Here is a 22,446-nt window from a genome sequence, read left to right as displayed (position 1 = left end):
ATTGGTCAACGACAGAGTCAATCACAGTCGATGTTTCTCATCGAACTGTATTTGAGGCTCGAGAGGCGCTCACCCCATCCAGGGTCTGATTGGCAGGACGGCTGCTTTTCAATTGGTCTAAACGCGGAGGGGGCGGGACGAAGGGTGCGTGACTCCTTGTCCCCTGTCCAAGATGGCGGCGTCCATGGCGCGGCGCTTGTGGCCTTTGGTGGCTGGTCGGGGTCTTCGTTCCCGGAGAGGCTGCATCGGTAGCCATAGCCCAAGAAGAACTTTTGCCACGGAGAGACGAGACCGGAACCTCCTGTACGAGCACGCGCGCGAGGGCTACAGCGCGCTCCCTCATCTGGACATGGAACCTCTGTGCGCATGCCCGGAAGAGGCCGCGCGCGCCCTGCAGCTCCGCAAGGGGGAGCTGCGGCCCGAAGACCTGCCCGCGATCGTGAGTGCGCTTGCGCCGGCCGTCAGCTGCGGGGCGGAACGGGGCTTGCGAGATACTGTCCAGCAGGAGGCGAAACTACTGCAGGAATTTCCGTTTCTTCCCAAGTTTAGCCAGTATGTTGTGCTTGGCACCCATAGATGTGCCAGTTATCCACGGAGTGCTAGGGCCCTACTGTGTACCCACCCACCATGCGCCTGTTCCGTAAAGCATACTGAGTACCTACTTTGCGCTTAGGAACTTAATTAACTACGTGCCGATGTTCTCTGTGCTCCAGCCTCCTGCCAGGCTTCCTGAAGACCACAAAAGAAAATAGGGGAGGGGGAAGAAATTGAGGGACAGGGATGTGAATTAGACGAGGGTGGAGAGGGGGTTGCCTCTGGAGAGTAAGAACCCTGCACCTGCCCCAGAGGTAGCAATTATTTAAATAATTATTTAATTAATGGTTCTGCCGAACAGCTGCTTAGGGAGCATCTACTATGTCCTAGGCTTTGATAATGAGGTGGTGAATAATATAATACTACGTGCCAGGGAACAAGAAGCAGAGTCACCATTATTACTAGACCTTGGGAGCAACCCAAGTGCCCACTGATGGACGAATAGATAAAATGGCCTACGGCACACACAGTGAGATATGATTCAGCCTTCCAAAGGGAAGGAAATTCTGACACATGCTAGAACATGAATGAACCTTGAGGACATGACGCTAAGTGAACTAAGGCGGTCACAAAAAGACAAAAGCCGGATAATTCCATTCACGCAAGGTACCTAGAGTGGTCCAATGCACAGAGACAGGAAATAGAGTGACGGTTGCCAGGGGCTGGGGAGAGGGGAACAGGGAGATAGTGTTTAATGGGTATAGCATTTCAGTTTGTGAAGATAAAGTTCTGGAGATGGATGGTGGGGATGGCTGCACAACAGTGTGAATATACTTAGTGCCATTGAACTGTACTCTTGAAAATGGTTGAAATGCTACACTTTATGTATTTTTAAAATTTTTTTATGTTTATTTAGTTTGGGAGAGAGACAGAGCATGAGCAGGGGAGGGGCAGAGAGAGCGGGAGACACAGAATCGGAAGCAGGCTCCAGGCTCTGAGTTGTCAGCACAGAGTTTGTGGGGCTTGAACTCACTAACTGCAAGATCATGTCCTGAGCTGAAGTGGGACGCTCAAGCGACTGAGCCACCCCGGCGCCCAACTTTATGTATTTTTTTAAATGTTTATTTATTTATTTTGAGAGAGAGAGTGAGCAGGAGAGAGGCAGAATCCCAAGCAGCCTCCGCCCTGTTAGCACAGAGCCCAATGTAGAACTTGAACCCACAAACTATAAGATCATGACCTGAGCTGAACCCAAGAGTCGGGCACTTAACCGACTGATTCACCCAGGCGTCCCATAAAATGCTGAACTTTATATTTTTTTTACCACAGTTTCTTAAAGTGCTGGTTTAGCAGTCTTGAATTACTTATAACCCGCTAATGGATCACATCCCAAAGCTCGAAAAACACTTCTTTAGGGCATGAAATGTGAAGAGGAAAATGACATGTGGCTGTATGGGCAATAACAAGGCACGTGAATTGTTCCTAGGGGCACTGGGGGGCCATGGGTGCCTCCAGGCAGGAGAGGGATTGTGTAAGAGCTCAGGCTGGATTGGAGGAGGTGAGCCTGAAGGCTGGGAGGATAGCACAGCGGTCCTCGTGGCCGATGACAGGATCTGGAGCAGAGAGGGGCAGGAGTCAGGGGATGGGAGGAGGACAGACACGATGGACGTTCAGGAGGCAGAAACGTCGGGACATGGAACCTGGCCATAGGGCTGGGGTGGCATCCGGCAGGAGGCTCAGGGTCCTGCGGCCGGGGATGGGAGTTTGTGGGGCTGTCCCTGGAGGAGGAGCAGATTCGGGAGGGGGATGTTTTTCCTAGAGTTACTCTTGCGCGTGGTGAGTGTCCGGGGGACATCCGGGGGAGCCACCCAGTGGGCAGCAAACCACCTTATGGCCTGCTCCCCCTCCCAGTTGCCAGCCCCGGGGAGGTAGGACAGTGCTGTTTGCACCATTTTATCAGAGGGAAAACTGCAGCCAGAGAGGACAGAGGGGTTTGCCCAGGGCTGCGGGCTCACAGAGGCACCTCAAGGCAGTAGGTGTGCCCGCGAACCAGAGCTGAGCCTGCTTTGTTGGAGGGGACGGGTTGAGCGCGGCAGCCCCATAGGACGGAGGCTGCCTCTCTCTTCTCTGAGACTCAGAGGTGAGTGCTGGCGGGGCCTCAGCTCTGTGCCCCTGAGTGCCTGGGTCCTTTCACCCTCCCGTTCCGCGTCCCTTAGGATGCTGTCCGGTTTGGCTGTGCTTCAGAGCCTGTCATCCAGTCCAAGGGGAGTGAGAGAAAGCTCAGCATGGGGACTTGTCTTCAAGGAGGTGACCCAAGAGTCACACTTTCCCCTTCCACTCACGTCCATTGGCTGGTCTTGGACACGTGAGCACAAGCAGCTGCAAAGGAGGCTGGGAAATGTGTCTTACGTCTGGGCAGCCGTGTGCTTTACATCAGGAAGCCTAGTACAGAAGGGAACGAGGAGAGCCTGGCTGCTGGGCTCCAGGTGGCCAGCAGGGGGAGGCTCCAGCGAGAAGAGGCAGGAGACAGTGGCGCCTTCACCCCTTTCCCTCCTGTGTCCTCCCCCAGATCTCAGCATGGCAGGAGCTGAGGCAGCTGCGGGAGCAGATCCGGAGTCTGGAGGAAGAGAAGGGGGCCGTGGCTGAGGCAGTACGGGCCCTGATGGTGAGCGGCAGGGGAAGGGAGGGGGTCCTAGGTGGGTGAGGCTTCACTATGTTGATTTGACCTCAGTTTTCCCGCTCACAGCCCAAGATGGCCGCGTAGTACCGTGTCTCTTCACATGACTGCCAGAGGCAGAAAACAGGACTTCTGTGGCTTGAGTAGTCTTGGGCTAGACAGCCAAGAGCATCTGCCTCAGGGGGCTGAAAAGAGTAATCATAAAAATAATAGCAGCTGTTTATATAGCAATCACTGTGTGCCAGGCACTGTTCTAGATGCTTTCCTCCTCTGAACCCTCCCAACTCTGTGAGACAGGAACAATACAAACCCAATTTACAACCAGGCTCCCAAGAGGTTAGCATGTGACTGAGCGTCGCAGCCGGAAAGTGGGCGAGGCAGGATTCGCACCCAGGCACCCGGGCTGCTTTTCGCCAGTCCGCTCGAAGGCCGACTGCAAAACTAGTTACACCTCCCAGTGACCCTCCTACGTAAGTGCCAGGCCCCAGACTACGTGCATCACGGGCAGGCAGCCAGTGACCACAACAAAATTGGTCACAGTTCACGTTCCATGAGTGCCAACTCATCTGCTCGGGGAAGCCATTCAACAGCCCTGCTGGGGAGGTCCTGTTATCCCCTTTCACAGGTGGGAATACCGAGGCTCGGAGCAGGAGAGAGATTTGCCCAAGGGACACGGAGCGGGTAGGCACCCGACATTCAGACCCGGGTCTGCCTGATACCGCCTGCCGCTCTGGCTCGAGGAAGGTTCAGGTTCACCAGCTTTACCGCTCCTAGCCTCGATTTTGTTATCTACGCAATGGGAAGCACGCCGATGCCAACTTCACGGAGCAGGTTGTGAAGAAATAGGACCGCGTGAGAGCCGTGTGAGAGCAGGGACGGGCTCAATGAACAGAGCTGCGGGTGTGGCTACTCTTCCATTATCTTGCCTCCTCCCAGCTTTACTGAGAAACTGAGGCACCGAGGGGAGGAAGGTCTGTCCAGCCAGGCACCCACAGAGCAAGGAATTCACCCCACCCCACCCGGCCCTGTTTGACCTTTCACCCCTCCTTTCTTCCCTCCTCCCCGGCCCCAGCTTTATGAACTTGATCACCCCCTCCGTCTCTCTTCTACCAGGTCAACCGGGACAACACTCAAGTGCAGCAGGTACTCCCGAGGGCCGGTGTCCTGCCCCTGGGGGGAGTGGGCAGGTGCCACGGGGGTCGTGATTCCTACCTTGTGACCGAAGACAACAAACAGGATTAGTGATCCAAGTGAATCTATTGGTTCCTGAAACCTAAGAGGCTGGCTTATATCTGGTTCTAGTTCCCCCTTGTTCCCAGACCGGCTTTCTGCCCTTAGAGAAAGGGGAGGCGGGGTGGGGCCCGAAGGGGACCGCTTCCCTGATCGCTGCACCCCTGGTCCTGGGGCTCGGATCACGTGCCTGTCTTCGAGCCAATCGCTGTGGCCCAGGCAATAGAATGTTCTGGTAGGCCAGGCCTGAGTCACGGCCCCCTGGACTTGCCATGTGGTGGTGAGGTGAGGTGAGGGAATTTCCCAAACAGAAATTCAGGATGTTGGGCCGAAGAGAGAGTGGGTGCCGACCATAGGGGTTGTGCCAGCAAGGCCCAAGGTCAGACTGGTTGAGGGACCCCCCCCCGCCCTCTCCTGGACTGACCCAGCTTGTCCCCCTGCCCAGGACCCCCAGTATCAGAGTCTGCGGGCCCACGGCCGAGAGATCCGCAAGCAGCTCATGGTCCTGTACCCCAAGGAGACTCAGCTTGAAGAGGAGTTCTACCTGCGGGCGCTGAGGCTGCCCAACCAGACCCACCCGGATGTGGTGAGCGCGGTGCTGGGTGGCGGGGGAGCCCAGGGGCACGCCCGGGACCACCCTCCCCGTGACTCCCGTTGTGTCCCTGCAGCCCGTCGGGGACGAGAGCCAGGCCCGGGTGCTCCACGTGGTCGGAGACAAGCCAGGTGGGCCAGCCCCCAGGCCCGGAGCCGAGGCTGGGTGGTGTCCCTGGGGTGTGGGACGTGGCCGGTGCTCCCCTCCTCCCGCCTTCTGCCCTGTGTGTATATGGCAGTCTGTCCCTGGCTCGCTTTGGCTGTTTCCCTTGGGTTTTCCTCCCTGACTCTGGTCTCTCTCTCTCTCTCTCTCTCTCTTTGGCTCTGACTCTCTGTACCCACCTACCTCTTTCTCACCTCCTCCTAACGTTCTCTTCCCTTTCCCTTCTCTCTCCTTTTCCACCTCGGCTCCACGTCTCTCGCCATTTCTCCCTTTGCCAGTCCCGCCTCTGCCGCCCTCTCCTCTCTCTCTCTCTCTCTCTCTCTCTCTCTCCCCCTTCTCTCCCCTCTCCCTTTCCCTCTGTCTCCCTCGCTCCCTCTTACTGCCTCTCCCTCCTGCTGGCTCTCTCATCCTGTCTGTGTCCCCGTTCTGTGTCTCTCTCCCGACTCCTTATTCCACCGCTTCTCATCCGGATCCAGCATTCTCCTTCCAACCCCGGGGCCACCTGGAAATCGCGGAGAAACTTGACATCATCCGGCAGAAGTGAGCTCCGCCCGCTTGCGCCCCCTCCGCCCTCCCCGCCCCAGCAGCTGGCTCAGTACCAGGTGTGGAGCCGCCCGGGCCTCACCCCGCATGAATGTTTGATGCCCGGTCCCCCGCCTGGCACCTGGCCTCTGCCTCAGGGTGCTCGGGTCCCCCTCTTCCCCCACCAGCCCCGGCCCACACACACCCGCCTGTCTGCCCGTCTGTCTCCCAGGCGCCTGTCCCACGTGTCCGGCCACCGCTCCTATTATCTCCGTGGGGCTGGGGCCCTCCTGCAGCACGGCCTGGTCAACTTCACCCTCAACAAGCTCATCCAGCGGGTATGGGTCGGGATGGGAGGGCTGCCTGGAGGGGGTGACATCGACAGTGACTCAGAGGCTCAAGACGGGGAGGAAGGCGTTCCCTGTGCTCCAGCCATTATTTCAGAGCTTTACGTGTATTACCGATACATTTAATTCTTATAGCAACGTTATGAGGTAGATGCTCTTATTCCCACTTCAGGGATGGAGAAATTAAGGCCGGAGAGGGCGTAACTAGCCCAAGATCTCACGGCTGCTGCTTGGAGCCGGCCCTAGGGCCTGTGCCTGGGACCTCACCACCTGCCGTAGTGTAAAGGAGGTGTTGCTGGAATGGGAGGGGTTGGGGGGGGCTGAAGGCATGGGCTGTTGACCGTGGCCTCAGGCCATTTCCTGAGGGCGCTGGGGAGCCACAGAAAGCTCTAACTACACCTCCCGCTACCCTGTGTGGGATGCAGTGAGAGGAAACCGCAAAACACCGACAGAGAGGGCCCCGGCGGCAGGGACACCAGGGTCCCGAAGCCAGCTCCAAGCCTACTGGCTCCAAGCCAGTTGAAGCCTCCCTCAATCTCCTCTGAGGCAGAATGGGCTTTGAAGGACAAGCAGGAGTCACTGGCCCACTCTGCAGTGTCCCTGGTCTGGTGGGGGTCCTGGCCGTGCCCTCACCCCGCCCCCTTCCCGTTTACAGGGCTTCACTCCCATGACAGTGCCAGACCTTCTCCGGGGAGCTGTGTTTGTGAGTGCCCCCCGCACCCAGCTGCGTGCCAGGCCCTATTCCGGGGACCCCAGGCGTGAAGAACAGCCTGTCTCCCCTGCAGAGACGGCCCTGGGACTGGGTTGAGGGTGGGCAACTCCAGGTGCTTCCTGGGGAGGAGTGGCGCTTGTTCCTGCAAAAGGAGGCTGAGGTTATCTGTCCCCTGACCTGTGTGGCTTGGCCTCCTCCCCAGGAAGGCTGTGGGATGACACCAAATGCCAACCCATCCCAAATTTATAATATCGACCCATCCCGCTTCGAAGACCTCAGCCTGGCTGGGACAGCAGAGGTGGGGCTCGCTGGTAAGCACCTGCCTGGGGGCAGCAGCAGGGATGAGGATACCTCCAGTGTCCTCAGAGCAGGAGGGATTGTAGGGGGATAACCAGGAGCATCCTGGGGGTGACAGCTGCCTGCCTAGGATGTCTCAGTGACCCCCAGGGCCAGCGTGTACAGTTGTGTAGGTTGTTTACTGCACAACAGTACAGTGAGGATCCAGCCCCATGCCCTGACGGGAGGTCGTGTCTACCAGAGAGGACACCTTTTCTAATTGTCACAGAGATTTCCTGTGGATGGTGGTGACCCATCCTGGCTGACACATTCTGTTTCTCTCTCCTCCCAGGCTACTTCATGGACCACTCCGTGGCCTTCAGGGACCTGCCAATCAGGTGATGTCCAGTTCCTTTATTTATTTATTTTAATTTTTTTTTAACGTTTATTTATTTTTGAGACAGAGAGAGACAGAGCATGAACGGGGGAGGGTCAGAGAGAGAGAGGGAGACACAGAATCCGAGACAGGCTCCAGGCTCTGAGCGGTCAGCCCAGAGCCCGACGCGAGGCTCGAACTCACGGACCGCGAGATTATGACCTGAGCCGAAGTCGGCCGCTCAACCGACTGAGCCACCCGGGCGCCCCGATGTCCGGTTCCTTTAGATCTTGTCCCCCACTGTGACATTCCCTCTCCCCTCCCTGACTCTACCTCCCCTGCCCCCCCACCCCGGCCCAGGATGGTTTGTTCCAGTACCTGCTACCGGGCTGAGACAGACACAGGGAAGGAGCCATGGGGACTGTATCGAGTGCACCATTTCACCAAGGTTGGTGTAGCCGCGACCTGGGGAGGAGGGCTCACTCCAGTGGCCGGGGGCCTTCTGACTCCTGTGCCCGCTGCACTGCCCCAGGTGGAGATGTTCGGGGTGACAGGCCCTGGGCTGGAGCAGAGCTCACAGCTGCTGGAGGAGTTCCTGTCCCTGCAGATGGAGATCTTGACAGAGCTGGGCCTGCACTTCCGGTGCGGAGAAGGGTGGGGGTGAGGGAGGAGGGATGGGCTGGCTAGGTGCTCCCCACCTTACACGCCCTCATCACCTCCTCTCCCTCCGCCCCTTTGCCCCGTGTCAGGAATACACGCGGGATACGTATCTGTCAGTCTGTAACCTCCCGTGTGGGACCATAGGATGGTGACAGCAGCCTGAGTGGCACAGGGCGCCCCGGGGATGGGGACCCGGGCCCCTTCCCTCTCTTGGCTCCCATCCCTCGGTGTTGCCTCATCGGCACTTCACCCCAAGGGGCTCCTCACTGCCTGGGCTCGGCGGGGAGGGCGGGGGCGCCCCCTTCCCTTTCAGGCAGGACCTGGTGGGTGGCCCCACGCCCTCCCGTCCTATCCGTCACACCTGGCTTCCAGAGAGGCCGGGCGATGTGGGCTTTTCCTCTCGGTGACCCGTTACAGACCCAGGGTGCCGAGAGTGGCCACATGCCCACTCTCCCCGTCCTCCCCCCACAATCCGCTCCCCTTCCGCCTTCTCCACTGCCCCGTGCCTCGCCTCTGTGCCCTCTTCGCCACCAGCTCCGCCTCCTTTTTCGCTTCCATTTTCCTCTTTTTTGGCTATCTTCTCTTCCATCACCCCCGCCCCCGTGCCTTCTCCCTCCTCCCCCTCCTCCTCCACCACTGCCGCCACCTCCTCTTGCCTCTCACTGACCTTCGCCACGACTTTCTCTTCTGCCGCAGTGTCCTGGACATGCCCACCCAGGAACTGGGCCTCCCCGCCTACCGCAAGTTCGATATCGAGGCCTGGATGCCGGGCCGCGGCCGCTTTGGCGAGGTGAGCCCCCGCCGCGGTGGGGACGCAGTGGGGGACCAGGACCGGACCCCCCACAGGTGATCCTCTCAGCCCACCCCTCCCCGCACCCAGGTCACCAGTGCTTCCAACTGCACGGACTTCCAGAGCCGCCGGCTGCACATCATGTTCCAGAAGGAGGCTGGGGAGCTGCAGTTTGCCCACACAGTAAGCACCCGCCCCCCCTCGCCTAGCCTCCCGAGAGCCTCCGCTCCCTGAGGCCCACACCCCGTCGGCCTCTCCGGGGCAGGAGAGGTCGTCGCGGACGCGAGCACGCCTCTCCCCCAGGTGAACGCCACAGCCTGTGCCGTCCCTCGCCTGCTCATCGCCCTCCTGGAGAGCAACCAGCAGGAGGTGAGCGGTGGAAGGATCCCACCCAGGGAGGCCGAGGGTGGAGGCCCGGGTCAGTGGCAGCATCCTGAGGCCTGCTCTGTCCCCAGGACGGCTCGGTCCTCGTGCCCCCTGCCCTCCAGCCCTACCTTGGCACCGATCGGATCACGGCCCCCACCCACGTGCCTCTCCAGTACATCGGCCCCAACCAGCCCCAGAAGCCCAGGCTCCCGGGCCGGCCCGCTTCGAGCTGAGAGCTCACCGCCATCGGTCAGCAGGGCTGTTGCCGCTTCCTGGAGCTCAGGGGACCCTGGAGACCTGGGACCCGTTTTCCTAAGCCCGTCCTGACATCTGCATTCCTCACACCGGCTCCGTGCCCGGGCCCCTTTCCTACTTCCGTACTTCCTCAGAATCAGCCGGTGACCCTGTTGTCACTGGTGGTCCCAGCCTGCACCGGAAAGCAGGACGCCTGGGGATTTAAAGGTTGTAGGGATGGGGGAAGGAGAGGAAGAGGCCTCCAAGCGTCCTTCCTTCTTCCCTCCCCCAGTACTTAGCAGAAAAGTCCCCAATAAATGGTCAGAACCAAGGCCTTTGTGGATCTGTGAGCAAGGGAGATGACCCTGGCTGACCTGCGGGGGTGCTGGGCAGTTGGTCAGAGGTACTAAACCATCATAGGGTCTGTGGCCACAGGGACCATGGCCAAGAGTGTCCAGCAGCCCCCAGAGCACACGGAGGGCAACTTGAGGGCCACCTCAGGAACTGAGAGGGTGCGAGGCCTCTCCCTTGCTCTAGGACGAGGGGCACCTTGCACTGACCCCAGTTTCAACCTCACTCCCCCATCTCCACTGCAGGGGGTTGGGGGGGGGTGGGGTCCAGTAGGCAGCACAAACTCCACGAAGCAGAACTCGTTCTTCCCCTCGCTGTGCCTGTCTTGGTACACGGAACTGCCTTCCAGTTCTTCAGGCCACAGCCCTTCGGTCACTCTGCTCCCTTCGTGCCCACGTAGGTCAGACCCTGGCGGCTCCTTCTCCAAACCATTGCCAGAATCCACCCTTACTCTCTTCCTCCCCAGTCTCTCCCTGGTCCCTCCCCGGTCCTGTCCACTGTTTTCTCCCCATCTGGAGAGTCACGACAGCCCCTCCACCATCTTCTCGCTCCCCCGCCCCCACGCAGCCAGAGCGACCCTGCGGACACCTATGTCTGGTCACATCCCTCCCCCGCTTGGAGCCCTCGTGTAGCTCCATCTCAGGGGAAAGGACAGAGCTGTCCCCGTGATCCAGAGCCCCGCGTGGTCTACCCCCTGCCTTCCGTTTCAACCCACCTCCTCTCTCTCGTGCTCTGATCTTGCTGTCCTAACTCTGCAGACTCATTTTTTTTTTTTAATTAATCTTTATTTATTTTTGAGAGAGAGAGAGAGACAATGTGAGCGTGGGGGAACAGGGAGAGAGAGGGAGACACAGAATCGGAAACAGGCTCCAGGCTCCGAGCTGTCAGCACAGAGCCCGACGTGAGGCTCAAACTCACAAACCACGAGATCATGACCTGAGCTGAAGTCAGACACTTAACTGACTGAGCCGCCCAGGCACCCCAGTCTGCAGATTCATTCTTCACTCCGACCTTTGCGCTGGCTAGTCCCTTCTGTGGCTACTCTTCCCCTCAATCTTGTGTGATTGCCTCCATTTTATGACTCAGGCCTTAGCCCACATATCACCTCCTCAGAGAGGACTTCCCTGGCCGGCCAAAGGAAAAGCCGCTCGCACTGTGTGACGCAGGCGTCTGCGGTCATTTCCTCCTTCCTTATAGGCGCGGAGTTGAGCGTTGTGTCTTCCCCTTCTCAAATGTGGGCTCCAAGAGGACAGGGAAGTTTGCCTGCTTGTTCACCGCCGTCACCCGGGCTTTCTGAGAGGGCGGGGCATATAGTAGGTGCTCAATAAAAGCTACTGGACTGAGGGTGCTGGGACGGGTGTCGTTCCCAGGGCCAGACGCTGTCTAAATGACCTTACGCACCCGTTATGTGTTTACCCCTCACCTGTGGGGCAGGTGGCCACCCGCGCTGTCTCGCAAAGCATAAAACCAATCCTAGAGAGGTCTGGCAGTTTTCCCAGGCTGCACAGCTGGCCGTGGTGGAGCTGGGATTCAGGCGGAACCCAGCCACCACCTCTGCGGAAATAGGTTTAGGACCCCCACGTCTCCAGATGAGGAAAAGGCCAAAGAAGGGAAGGAGTCGCCTGAGGTCTATCTGTGAATGGCTGCCGCTGGATTCGAACTCAGGTCGCCCTCCCCGTGCAGCCTTAAGCTCAACAGACCGTGTCTCTCGTGTCTCCCTGGGGGAAGCACCCTCCCTCCATGCTGACGCTCCGGGACCATTAGCTGGAAGAGGAGCGGGTGCGGGACGTGGGTCTCCATGAATAATTGAGGGTCTCCGGCGGGTGGCCGCCCGGCAGCTGTCACCCCGGCGCGGGCGGGGAAGGGGCGGTGATGACGTCACTTCCTCCCCCGCGGGGCCACTGGCGCGGGTTATAAGGAGCTGCCGCGCCGTCCCGCGCGGCGCCGAGCACCCTGGTCCCGACGCCCCACCATGCAGAGCCGCGGGCCCGCCTCCGTGCTGCTGTTGCTGCCGCTGCCCCTGCTTCTGGCGCTGCTGCCGGGGGCCGGTGAGTGCCAGGAACTGGAGAGGGCACCTCTGCGGCCAGCTCAGGGACCAGGGACTGGGGGTGCGGGGGGCGGGAACGGTGCACCCATTGGGGTTGGACTAGAGACTTCACGGGCTGAGCTTCCAGGTAGGGACGGTGCACCTGGCAGGTAGGCTGGGGAGAGGACCGTGGATCAGCACCGAGGACAGTGCCCGCGGGGTACCGAGGGTACCAGTACCCACCTCCTTCTTCCACAGCCACTGCTGCTCCTTTGGCGCCAAGACCTTCCAAGGAAGAGGTGAGGAGTGCAGACCCCTTGCCCTGCCTCATCTTCCCCAGACCCTGGCCCTCCCTGACCGGCCTCCATGATCATCTCCCTCCCAAACTTCCCACTGCTCTCATTCCTCCCGTCTGCCCTACCCTCAACCTCCCCTCTGACCCTTCACGCCCAGCTGACCCGCTGTCTGGCAGAAGTCGTCACAGAAGTGCTGACGCTGGGCCAGGCCCAGAGAAGCCCCTGCACAGCTCTCCTCCACAAAGGTAAGGAGGGCCCAGGCCCCAGAGCCTCTCGGGGGCCCCCACCCCACCCGGGGTTCCGGCCGGGGCTGCCTGGAGGAAAGGTGGTCTCGTCCCAGGGCCCCCTTGCCTGGGCTGGCACGGCACGCCCGGTGTCCCGTCCGGCCTCCAGCCCCACCCTGGGGGGTCCCTGCAGAGGTACGGGATGGGGGCAGAGAACATCCCCCAGACCTGACCCTCCTCTCCCGGTTTTGGGCAGCCCCCCTGTGGGGCCTCGGGCAGGCCCCAGAACTCCTCCAGGTCCGGTTCCCGATTCTGCTGCACAGAGAGCATCCTCTCTCTTTCCACCAGAGATGTGTGAGACAGAGCCCTACGGCTGTGTGTCCACCAAAGAGAAAGGCCTACTGGTTGGGGATTTCAAGAAGCAAGAGGCTGGGAAGATGAGGTCCAGCCAGGAAGCGAGGGATGAGGAAGAGGCAGCCGAGAGGGCCCACAAGTCTGAGGTGCGGGAACAGACCATCCGCGAGCAGCTCCATAGCCGGCTCCACCAGGAGGAGGAGGAGGAGCAGGAGCGGGAGGAGGAGGAGGAGGAGGAGAGGAAGAAGAGGGGGCCCGTGGAACCCTTCGAAGGCCCGTGGAAGCGGCGCCCAGAGGGTGGAGGGGGGCCCCACAAGCGAGTGGCAGAGCAGGCCAGTGACGAGGAGACAGCCCAGTTTGAGGCCGAGGAGAAGGGTGTGCAGGTGCTGGGCACGGGCCACGGCCTGTGGCAGGGGGCCGAGGCGGGTGGAGGAGAAAGGCACGAGGACTCGCCGCATCACCACCGCCTCCGCCAGCCAGAAGCCGGGCCCAAGCAGGAGGAGAAGGAAGAGGCTTCCGAGAGGGAGGTGAGTGGAGGCCACGGGCAAGCGGGGTAGGCCAAACGGCCAGTGGAGTCGACTACCAAATGGGTACCAGTTGGGCCGTAAACGGCCACTGTCCACCACAAATGGACCATGGTGACCGGAACGGACACCAGGACTAGGCAGCGACATCCGAGCAAGGCCCCTGCTTGGCCAAGATGGCTTCCACACCAAGAGTACAGTAACCAAAATGGCCACCAAAATCGCGCGGAAGCGTCCGAGTTAGCCGCCACCGTAGTCAGTAACGCGCCGTCTGGCCACGTGAAAAGTGGCCAGCACGGTTCGCTGGACCACAGGTGGACACCACTGCTGGGCCGTGGAAAGAAAGACGTCCCCATGACTGGCGGCAGCAGCCTAACCGGCCAGCACCTCACAAATGGGTCAGGGCCCCTTTACTAGCCCCACCTGCTGTCGTTGGCCGTGGCGGTCCACGCAGACTGCAACGCTGGCCACGTCGGCCAGTCTAACTCTTCCACTGCGGTCACCACCACGGTCCACCACCTGGTCCGTCTGGGGACCAGAGGACCGCTGCCGGCTGCCGGCATGCAAACTGACATGGCCCACATTCATGGGTGACTCCTGAGGGGGCCTACCCTTGAAGGTGGGTGGGCTGATCAACCCATTTCTGATCCCCCCAGGAGCATGACACGGTGCGGCTGGAGCACGTGCGAGATGAGCTAAAGAAGGCAACGGAGCTTCTGGGGGAGATCAGGAGGGAGGGATGACCCCCGACCTCGCGTCCTCCTTCCTGACACACCCTATGGCTTATGACTGTTGACCCCCAAAGCTCGCCTAACACCCCACTCCGTTCCCCAGCCTGAAGGAATGGGGGGACAGGTGTGCCACGCGACCAGGCCCGAGGGGCCGAGTCTGAGCTGGGTAGAGGGGCTGGGCTCCAACCGACTCGGGAAACACCCAGCCACCCATGTAACCCACTCCAACCCTGCCGAGTGAATAAAGCACAAAGAAAACCGCTAAGGCTCGTGTGGCACTTGATGTTAGACAGACGGGGACCCGGGAATGGTCTCTGGTTGTCAGAACTGGGATTTTATTAAATTGGAAATCCTATTAACAATGAGGTCAGACGGGGTCATCAGGGAGAGGTTTCGAGGCTGGGGTGGGAGGTAGCCGGTTTTGGCCGCGGCCACTGTGGACCACGATGTCGTCGTATTCATCCTGGGGACAAAGGGGGCAGGCACAGGGGCTCAGGCGGCTGTCACCCCGCCTGCTGTCCAGCTGCTTCCACCCACCCTGACAGCTGGGTCTTGTCTCGAAGCCCCAGCTCGCCCAGTCATCCTTCAACTTCCCTGCTCTTAGTTTTCCACACACCACGTTCAAGGTCACCTGTGTTCTCCCACCACCACTGCCTGGGCTCCGGCCCCACTGCTTTGCCAGTACTTAGGCAGCCACAGCCACTGGGGTCTCCCTCCTCCGCCCCCTCCCTCTGCCTCTACCCAGATTCCTCGCTGCCCCCCCAACATCGTCCCTGCCCAGAGTGGGGTCTCTGCCACCTGGGTTCTCCAATGCAACCTCCTCACCGGAGGTCTCTCCCCACTGCCACCAGGGTTGGAATCAGTGCTTCCCGGAGCCTGAGTTCTCCGACTCCTGCCCTGTGAGATCACTCCCTACGCTGTCAGCCACCACTGCCAACCAGTACCATTATCAGTCACCACGATCGAGGTCTTTTCTCTAACTCTGCCCGAGTTCCACCTCTGCCCTTGCCTTCGGTTCCCCACCACCACTACCCGCGTGCTCCCCACCACCCCTGCCCAGGTCTCCCCGCACAGCTGCCCGAGTTCTCGAATCACAGCAGCCCGAGGTCAGTCTCAACGTGCTGCCTAATGTCTCTTCTCCCCCTTCCCGTCTGCCCGTTTACCCTGACCCCCCGGCTGGGCCGCCCGGTCCTGCCCCCCCACTCACGCCCTCATCCCCGCTGTCACTGTCGCTACTGCTGCTGCAGGGGCCGGGTCTGTCGTCCTCGTCCTCGGGCTCAGCAGCTCCATGTGCACGGAGAAGGCGGGCGAGGATGGGGTTGGGCCGGAGTGTGGCACTACCCAGTGGGGTGCGGCCACCATACATGCGGGCGGCAGGGTCGGCCCCTGCCCTCAGGAGAAGCTCCAGCACGTCGGCTGCTTGGGCCTCCACTGCCAAGTGCAGGGGGCTCCGGCCGCACGTGGGCTCCTGTGAGGCGCAACAGAGGGGTCAGGGAGGCCCTGCCCCACTCTGGGGGCCAAGCCTCCCTGCCACATCCTCTCCCCAGGGCAGCTCACCGGTTTGTTGAGGTCAGCTCCAGCCTCCCGGAGCAGCCGGACCATCTCTGCATCTTTGTGGATGACGGCCACGTGAAGCGGGGTATGGCCTGTGGATAGGGCGACAGGTGTCGGATGATGGGGGTGAGGGGCCTGGGCCTCAAATGCCAAGGTCCCAGGGGACGGCTTTGTGGCCTGAGGAGACTGAGTTTGGGGTACAGCTCCTGATTTCCTGGGTATGTCAAACAGGCTTCTGCAGCCCAAATGCCTACGTCTCGGTGGTCTGGAACTTACTGGGGGTGCCAATGCCCGGCTTGTGGCATGTCTGGGGCTTATGGATGAAGAGCCTGGGGGCTTTGGACAGGAGGCCTGGATCTTGGGACCAGGAGACCGAGTCTCTGGTCTTTACTTCAAAAAGGGCCTGGACCCCAAATTCCTGGGTCCCGAGTAGTTGAAGGGCCTGCGACCTTGGAAGGTGGAGAGGGCCCTAGACACGGGGTCCTGGGTGATCTCAGTCCCTTTGTGGAAGGGGCTTAGGTCCAGGCAGTCGGGCTTAGAGGTGGGGGAGCCGAGACTCAGATGCCTTTTCTCATGAGGCCTGGCTGAGGGCTGTCCTTGAACCCAGTGTCAATCTCTGGGAACCTGGGCCTTGAGTTCCCTCGTCCCGGGCGGGCTGGAACCTGTGGCTGGTGAGAGGGCGGGAGCTGTGCCTTCAGGCTGGGCAAGCTGGACCCAACAACCGGATCTTAGTGGCTCCAGGCCTGTGGGTGACAGGTCTGGGTCCCAAGTGGTCCGGGTTCCGAGCTCCACATGACCAAGTCTCAGTAATCTGGGGCTCGACTGGGGACCGTTCCCAATGCCTGGGCTCCTGAAGCCTCGGTATTATTCCCCAAGGGGCTGGGTCTGGAGTCAGGAGAACCGAGCCCAGAGCCAGGAATTCTCGCTCCGCCTGGGAGCCCGAGCCCTGCCCGGTGCCTGAGAACCCCTCACCCTCATAGTTTTCAGCCTCCAGCTGCAGCTTCCAATCCTCCTCGCTCTCGTCATCTTCCTTCTCCGAGTCGGGGTCGGGGTACGAGGCGACAGGCAGGCGGTCGGTGTCAGAGGTGCGGTCGGGGCCCTGAGCGAGGTAGGTGTTGGGGGCTCCCCTGGCGCACCGGGGACGGGGCTGGAGTAGCACACGGGCGCAGGCGTGTGCCCTCATGCGACAGGCCAGGTGCAGTGCCGTGTGGCCCCCGCGCTCCGCCACACGCAACCCGGCACCCGCCGCGTACAACTTCTCCACTGTGGAGGCCTCCCCCAGGATGGCTGCCAGGTGAAGGGCTGTCTGCGGGAGCAGAGGGCAGGGATCAGGGGGTGCACGGAGAACCCAGTCCCAAGCCCTAAACTGTCCCCGGGGGGCTCACCTGGCCCAGGTCATTCTGCAAGTCCAGGTACTCGGTGCCAGCCGCGAAGCCTAGGAGGAAATCCAGGAAGGGCTCATGCTGATGAATCACTGCCAAGTGCAATGCCCTGAAGACAAAAACAGGGAGCAGAGCATAGAAGTCTGGAACCAACTGTCGGGAATCTAGGAGGGTCAGGTCAGTTAAGTCAGCATATTTGTTTAATCAGTGCTTTGGTTTTTAAAAAATTTTTTAAGTTTATTTATTTACTTTGAGAGAGAGAGAGAGAGAAACAGTGAGAGTGGGGGAAGGGCAGAGAGAGGGAGAGAGAGAGAGACTCCCAAGCAAGCTTCCGCACTGTGGGCGTGGAGCCCGATGCGGGGCTCGAACCCACGAACCGCGAGATCATGACCTGAGCTGAAGTCGGATGCTTAACCAACTGAGCCACCCAGGCGCCCCTAATCGGTGTGTATTAAGTAGGACTTCTACTGCCTCCCAAGACGAAATAACAGGGACCAGATTTCCCTCCCATCTGAATCAACCAAAAAAATCTGACAAACTATGGTATAGGAAGCAACAGTTTTCCAGATACTAGTCCTCATGCAATGAATGACCATGATCCCTAAAGAGGAAACAAAATGAGGTGAGCCCTTCAACTGATTGCCAAGTTTACCATCTTGAGAGTAGACACCGCACAGAGAGGGGCCTCGCAGATTGCATACGAGGCAAGAAGGAGGGGAGGCTGGGGAAGGCAGGCAGCTAGAGTCAGAGGACAGAGAACCCAAGAGGAGAGGGCTGAAAAGGGAGAGACCCTGGGGGGTCTACAGAGGGGCCTCTCGAGTATTTGGGAGAGTGCTGATTAATGCAGGGGTATGAAGAAACCATCCAAAAAGATTAGGGAAACATGCCCATCGCTCACAGGAGACCAGGAATAATGCCTGTTCCCACCAATCAGACTGGGAAAAACCCAAGGACCTTGGGTAGAATACTCTGGAAGGTTCTTACCTCAGTTGTGGGGAATAATAAGCCCTAGATGAGGGCTGCTCAGGACCCACCCAACAAATCATGAAAGCAAAACCCCAAAGGATCAATCCGCTTACAAGTAGTTGGGTTTTTTTTTTTTTTAATGTTTATCTACTTTTGAGAGAGAGAGAAAGAGAGAGAGAGACAGACAGACAGAAGGCAAGTGAGGAAGGGGGGCAGAGAGAGAGAGGGAGACACAGGATCCCAAGCAGGCTCCAGGTTCTAAGCTATCAGTACCGAGCCCGATGTGGGGCTCAAACTCACTAACCGTGAGATCGTGACCTGAGCAGAAGTCAGACACTCAACCAACTAAGCCGCCCAGATAGCCCGAACTGCTTACAAGTAGTTTAACTGCATCCCAAAACAACACTCAACAATATTTATAGGAATCCACAACTTGCTGGCCTAACAAGGTAAAATTCACAATATTTGGCATCTAATCAAAGATTACCAGGTAGGCAAATAAGCAGGAAAACATGATCCATAATGAGAAGGATCAATCAGTTGAAATTGACCCAGAAATGACCCAGATGTTGGAATTAACGAACAAAAACATTAAAAGAGTTCATTATAAGTGAATCTCAAACATTCAAAAAGTTAAGTAGAGACATGGATGATAAAAAAAAAAAAAAGACTCAAACCAAACTCCTAGGGATAAAAACTATAGCATCTGAAATGAAAAATACACTGGGTGGGATTAGTAGCAGATTAAACACCACAGGAAAAAAAGATTAGCAAACATGAAGACTTCACCATAAGAGCTATTCTTAATGAAACACAAGAGAACATTTTTTTTTAACGTTTATTTATTTTTGAAAGAGAGAGAAAGAGACAGACTGCGAGCAGGTAGGGGTGGAGAGAGACGGAGACACAGAATCCAAAGCCGGCTCCAGGCTCTGAGCTGTTGGCACTGAGCTGGTTGCGGGGCTTGAACTCAGAAACTGCGAGATCGTGACCTGAGCCGAAGTCAGACACTTAATTTAATTTTCCAAATCCACAGATCCAAGAAGCTCAATGACTCCCAAGAACAAGAAATACTGAAAAAAAAAAGACAAAAAAACAAACAAAAAAAAACTATTGAAAGGCCCAACATAAAAGTCCTGTTCAAAACCAATGATGAAAACAAAAATTTCACACGAGCCAGAGGCAAAACTACTTTAAGTACAGAAAAATAAAAATAAGGCAAGGGAACACAATGGAGCACCACTTTCAAGTATTCAAAGACAGTCAACCCAGAATTCTTTAACCCAGCGAAAACGTCTTTCAAACATGAAGACAAACTAATGACGCCGAGAAAACTCATCGGCAGCAGACCCATATCGCCAAAGCAACATTAAAGGAAATCTGCGAGCAAAAGGAAAATGACATCAGACCACAATACGAACTGACAGAGGAGAATAACGAAAACTGAAAATAGTAACTATGTGGGTAAATATGGAAGATTTTTTTTCTCTTGTTACTGTAAGGCTCTTCAGAAGGTAATTTGGAAAAATAGCTGACTGTTTAAACAAAAATACTAACAAAGTATGGGGGAGTTTAGGACACACGTGTAAGTGGAATGTATGGCAACAATAACGTCGAGGCCAGGAGGGGACAGATGGAAATATATTCTCTTCTAAAGTTCTTTCATCTTTTACCCTATGTGAAATGACATATAAGCCCAAAAAAGCAGAAGTCAGCAAACTTTTTCTATAAAGGCCAGTTAAAGATTTTAGGCTTTGTGGATCCTACCGTGTCTCTTCTTACCTACTCAGCTCTGCACTTGTGATACAAAAGCAGCCACTGGCAATATATAAATGACCCCGCATGGCTGTATTCCAACATAACTTTCTTTGTGCAGTCTGAAATGTGAATTTCACGTAACTTTCACTTGCGGCAAAATATTCTTCTTCTCTTCTGATTTTTTTCAACCATTGAAAATGTAAAAACCATTCTTAGCTCACAGCCTTACGAAAGCAGATGGCTGGCCAGATTTTGCCTGGAGGCCACAGTTGGCCAACCATTTAAATAACAGAACAAAGAGAAAGTTAGTAAAGCCAGAGGGCCTGGCTGGCTCAGTCAGTAAAGCATGGTTGTGAGTTCTAGGTTGTCAGTTTGAGCCGCACGTTGGGAGTAGAGATTACTTAAAAATTTCAGTCGGTTAAGCATCCGACTTCAGCTCGGGTCATGATCTCATGGCTCTTGAGTTCGAGCCCCACGTCGGGCACTGTGCTGACAGCTCGGAGCCTGGAGCCTGCTTTGGATTCTGTATCTCCCTCTCTCTCTGCTTCTCCCCTGCTGGCACTCTCTCTGTCTCTGTCTCTCTCTCAAAAATAAATAAACATTAAAAAGTTTTTTTTAAAAAAATAGAGAACACTGTACCTAACAACAGAATATCCATTCAAGTGCACACATAATGTTTTCCACCATAAAACAATTCCCAATAAGTTTAAGAGGATTCAAGTCACATAAAGTATGTTCTCAGTCTACAATGGAATTAAATTGAAAAGCAATTTTAAAAAAAAAGGGCACCTGGCTGGCTCAGTCAGAAGATCATGTGACTCCTGATCCTGGGGTCATGAGTTCAAGCCCCGCATGGGGTGTAGGGGCTTAAATAAATAAAACTTTTTAAAAAATCAATTTAAAAAGGGACATTTGGAAGACCTTCCAAATACCTTGAAACTAAATAACATACTTCTAAATAATCCACTGGCCAAAGAAGAAATCAAAAGAGAAATTAGAAAGTATATTGAATTAAATGAAAATGAAAACACAGTATATCAGAATTTGTGAGACTGCTAAAGCAGTACTATGGGAAATTTATAGCATGAAACACCTATATGAGAAAAGAAAGGTCTCAAATGGATAAGCTCAGCTGCCACCTTAAGAAACAAAAAAAAAAAAAAAAGAAAGAAAAAGAACAAATTAAACCCAAAGTAAGCAAAAGAAGGGCAAGAATGAAAGTCAGAACAGAGATCAATGAAATAGAAAGCAAAAATCCAATGAAGAAAATTAATGAAACCTAAGCTGGTTCTTCAAAAAGATCACTATTTCCTGAGTGCGTATTATGGGTCAAGCACTGTTCGGTCACTGAGGACAGAAGAGTGAACACAATGAACAAAAAACCCAGTACAATCCGTCACAGGGGCCTTTACAACCATTGTCCCTTCTCCATGGAGTGCTCCCCCCCCAAATAATTCACTGGTCTCATTTTCCTGCTTTATTTTTTCCCAAAGACCTTACTACCTTCAGGCATACCGTTTCCCTGCCTTTCTTTTATATTGTTTTCATTTTTCTGTCTTTCTTCCTTTCCTCTCTCTTTCGCTCATTCTCACTTTGTGTCTTTCTTTCCTTCTCTGACCCTTTCTTTCCTTCTTTCTCCTTTTTTCCCTCCCTGCTTCCTTCCTGTCTTCCTGTCAGGCCATCTGTCCTATCGATATACCCACCCTTGGAACGCAAACTCCACAAGGGTTTAAGCTTTTGTCTGTTTTCTTCACTGCTTTATCACAGCACCTAAAACAGGCCCTGGAACCTGGTAGTGTTCAATAAATATTTCACACGTGAACCCTGCTATAATGGAGCTTACGTTTTCTCTTTGAATGTAAGATTTTAAGATCAGTGCTCAGAAGGTAGAATCTTGGAGTCAAGGCCAAGTATTAATTTTGGAAATCTAAGTCCCAGGCTCATAAAGCAGGAGCTAAGGATCAAAGATCATATTTGGAGGTAGGAGGTCGGGGGGGGGGGGGTGCTGTCTGAACTACAGCTCTAACAAAGGTCTCAGGAATAAGGTCAGGAAGATCAATAGAGTTTTGGGATCAATGGATAGGGATGTGGAGCTCTCTATGAACCAGAGTTCAAGAAAGGAAGATCAGAAATTAAGGCGCTAAGATCAAAGTTGGACAGTAAATTGCTTTTACTGAGGTTAGGGCTTGGCGGTTAGGGATCAGAAAGTCAAGCATCACAAGTTAGATTTAGGAGTGAAAGGTTAGGAAGCCGGGTTCAGAGACTAATAAGGAATCAGACGTCGGATCCTTGGGCCCGGTTTGGCAGCCTAAGGTTCACTCACGTGTCCCCATCCTCAGTGACGTAGCCGAAGACGAGGGGCGCCCACGACAGACCCGGGCCCAGCTCGGCGCCCAGCCCCGGTCCTCCGGGGGCTGCTGCGTCCGGACCCAGAGAGCCCAGTCCACTGTCGCACCATTCGTCGGCTTCCGCAACTTTCCCCAAGCACGCGACCCCCGCCATAGCCCCCGACGCCTCAGGGGTCCCAGCGGCCGCCCGCCTATAACTAAGCTCTGCCTGAAGTCCTGGCGCTTCCGCCCTGCGGGGAATTCCCCAACACTCCCCCTGATTTATCCAATCAGAGTGAGGTAAAGAGTACGCGCCCCGCCCCCTTACCACACCATGACCAATCAGAGTATTCAGATGGACCGCGACTCTCTACCCATTCCCACATTTTCCGGGCGCCCTTTACCAACATGGCTGCCGGCGCGGAGCCCTCTGGGACTCGTAGTCCTCCTGTCCGCAAGTCTTTCTAACCTAAGA

The 22,446-nt window shown here is 56.5% G+C and overlaps 3 protein-coding genes across 5 annotated transcripts; 2 read left to right on the top strand and 1 right to left on the bottom strand.

Moving 5' to 3' along the window:
* Positions 1–123: 123 nt before the first annotated feature.
* Positions 124–9,809, top strand: SARS2 (seryl-tRNA synthetase 2, mitochondrial). The gene is made up of 16 exons (XM_027044598.2): positions 124–439; positions 3,104–3,199; positions 4,325–4,354; positions 4,887–5,027; positions 5,110–5,164; positions 5,672–5,735; positions 5,950–6,055; positions 6,720–6,767; positions 6,979–7,087; positions 7,405–7,450; positions 7,789–7,876; positions 7,961–8,070; positions 8,785–8,878; positions 8,969–9,061; positions 9,182–9,247; positions 9,334–9,809. The coding sequence occupies exons 1-16, from the start codon at positions 173–175 to the stop codon at positions 9,475–9,477; spliced, it is 1,557 nt and encodes a 518-aa protein (XP_026900399.1). The 5' UTR covers positions 124–172; the 3' UTR covers positions 9,478–9,809.
* A 137-nt stretch (positions 9,810–9,946) lies between these two features.
* CCER2 (coiled-coil glutamate rich protein 2) lies at positions 9,947–14,264 on the top strand. 2 transcript variants are annotated; one of them, XR_008293814.1, is made up of 5 exons: positions 9,947–11,877; positions 12,114–12,154; positions 12,309–12,396; positions 12,724–13,651; positions 13,910–14,264. XR_008293814.1 is itself a non-coding variant. In XM_027044556.2 (5 exons), exons 1-5 carry the CDS (start codon positions 11,802–11,804, stop codon positions 13,994–13,996), a joined length of 825 nt encoding a protein of 274 aa, XP_026900357.1. In that variant the 5' UTR covers positions 9,947–11,801; the 3' UTR covers positions 13,997–14,263. The 2 variants fall into 2 exon arrangements, 1 of the variants encoding a protein (XP_026900357.1); XM_027044556.2 differs by having other exon boundaries at positions 12,724–13,256; positions 13,910–14,263.
* A 33-nt stretch (positions 14,265–14,297) lies between these two features.
* NFKBIB (NFKB inhibitor beta) lies at positions 14,298–22,245 on the bottom strand. 2 transcript variants are annotated; one of them, XM_027044554.2, is made up of 6 exons: positions 21,968–22,245; positions 16,924–17,029; positions 16,511–16,637; positions 15,542–15,630; positions 15,192–15,452; positions 14,298–14,447 (listed from the first exon to the last, which is right to left on the bottom strand). In XM_027044554.2, exons 1-6 carry the CDS (start codon positions 22,144–22,146, stop codon positions 14,352–14,354), a joined length of 858 nt encoding a protein of 285 aa, XP_026900355.1. In that variant the 5' UTR covers positions 22,147–22,245; the 3' UTR covers positions 14,298–14,351. The 2 variants fall into 2 exon arrangements, with proteins under 2 accessions (XP_026900355.1, XP_014942244.2); XM_015086758.3 differs by having other exon boundaries at positions 16,511–16,844; positions 21,968–22,241.
* Positions 22,246–22,446: the final 201 nt, after the last annotated feature.

This window comes from Acinonyx jubatus, chromosome E2 (genome assembly GCF_027475565.1).
Source record: "Acinonyx jubatus isolate Ajub_Pintada_27869175 chromosome E2, VMU_Ajub_asm_v1.0, whole genome shotgun sequence".
Classification (NCBI taxonomy): Eukaryota; Metazoa; Chordata; class Mammalia; order Carnivora; family Felidae; genus Acinonyx; species Acinonyx jubatus.
The sequence above is the reverse complement of the archived record's forward strand: the minus strand, read 5'-3'. Positions and strand labels throughout refer to the sequence as shown.

Bases quoted from the DNA above. Each gene is read 5' to 3' on its own strand.
- SARS2 (XM_027044598.2), top strand. From the start codon at position 173: ATGGCGGCGTCCATGGCGCGGCGCTTGTGGCCTTTGGTGGCTGGTCGG. The intron at 7,451-7,788 runs GTGATGTCCAGT...ACCCCGGCCCAG, and splicing joins TTCAGGGACCTGCCAATCAG to GATGGTTTGTTCCAGTACCT. The intron at 9,248-9,333 runs GTGAGCGGTGGA...CTCTGTCCCCAG, and splicing joins TGGAGAGCAACCAGCAGGAG to GACGGCTCGGTCCTCGTGCC.
- CCER2 (XM_027044556.2), top strand. From the start codon at position 11,802: ATGCAGAGCCGCGGGCCCGCCTCCGTGCTGCTGTTGCTGCCGCTGCCC. The intron at 11,878-12,113 runs GTGAGTGCCAGG...CTTCTTCCACAG, and splicing joins GGCGCTGCTGCCGGGGGCCG to CCACTGCTGCTCCTTTGGCG. The intron at 13,257-13,909 runs GTGAGTGGAGGC...TGATCCCCCCAG, and splicing joins AAGAGGCTTCCGAGAGGGAG to GAGCATGACACGGTGCGGCT.
- NFKBIB (XM_015086758.3), bottom strand. From the start codon at position 22,146: ATGGCGGGGGTCGCGTGCTTGGGGAAAGTTGCGGAAGCCGACGAATGG. The intron at 15,631-16,510 runs GTGAGGGGTTCT...CCCTATCCACAG, and splicing joins GGAGGCTGAAAACTATGAGG to GCCATACCCCGCTTCACGTG. The intron at 14,448-15,191 runs GTGAGTGGGGGG...CTTTGTCCCCAG, and splicing joins GTGACAGCGGGGATGAGGGC to GATGAATACGACGACATCGT.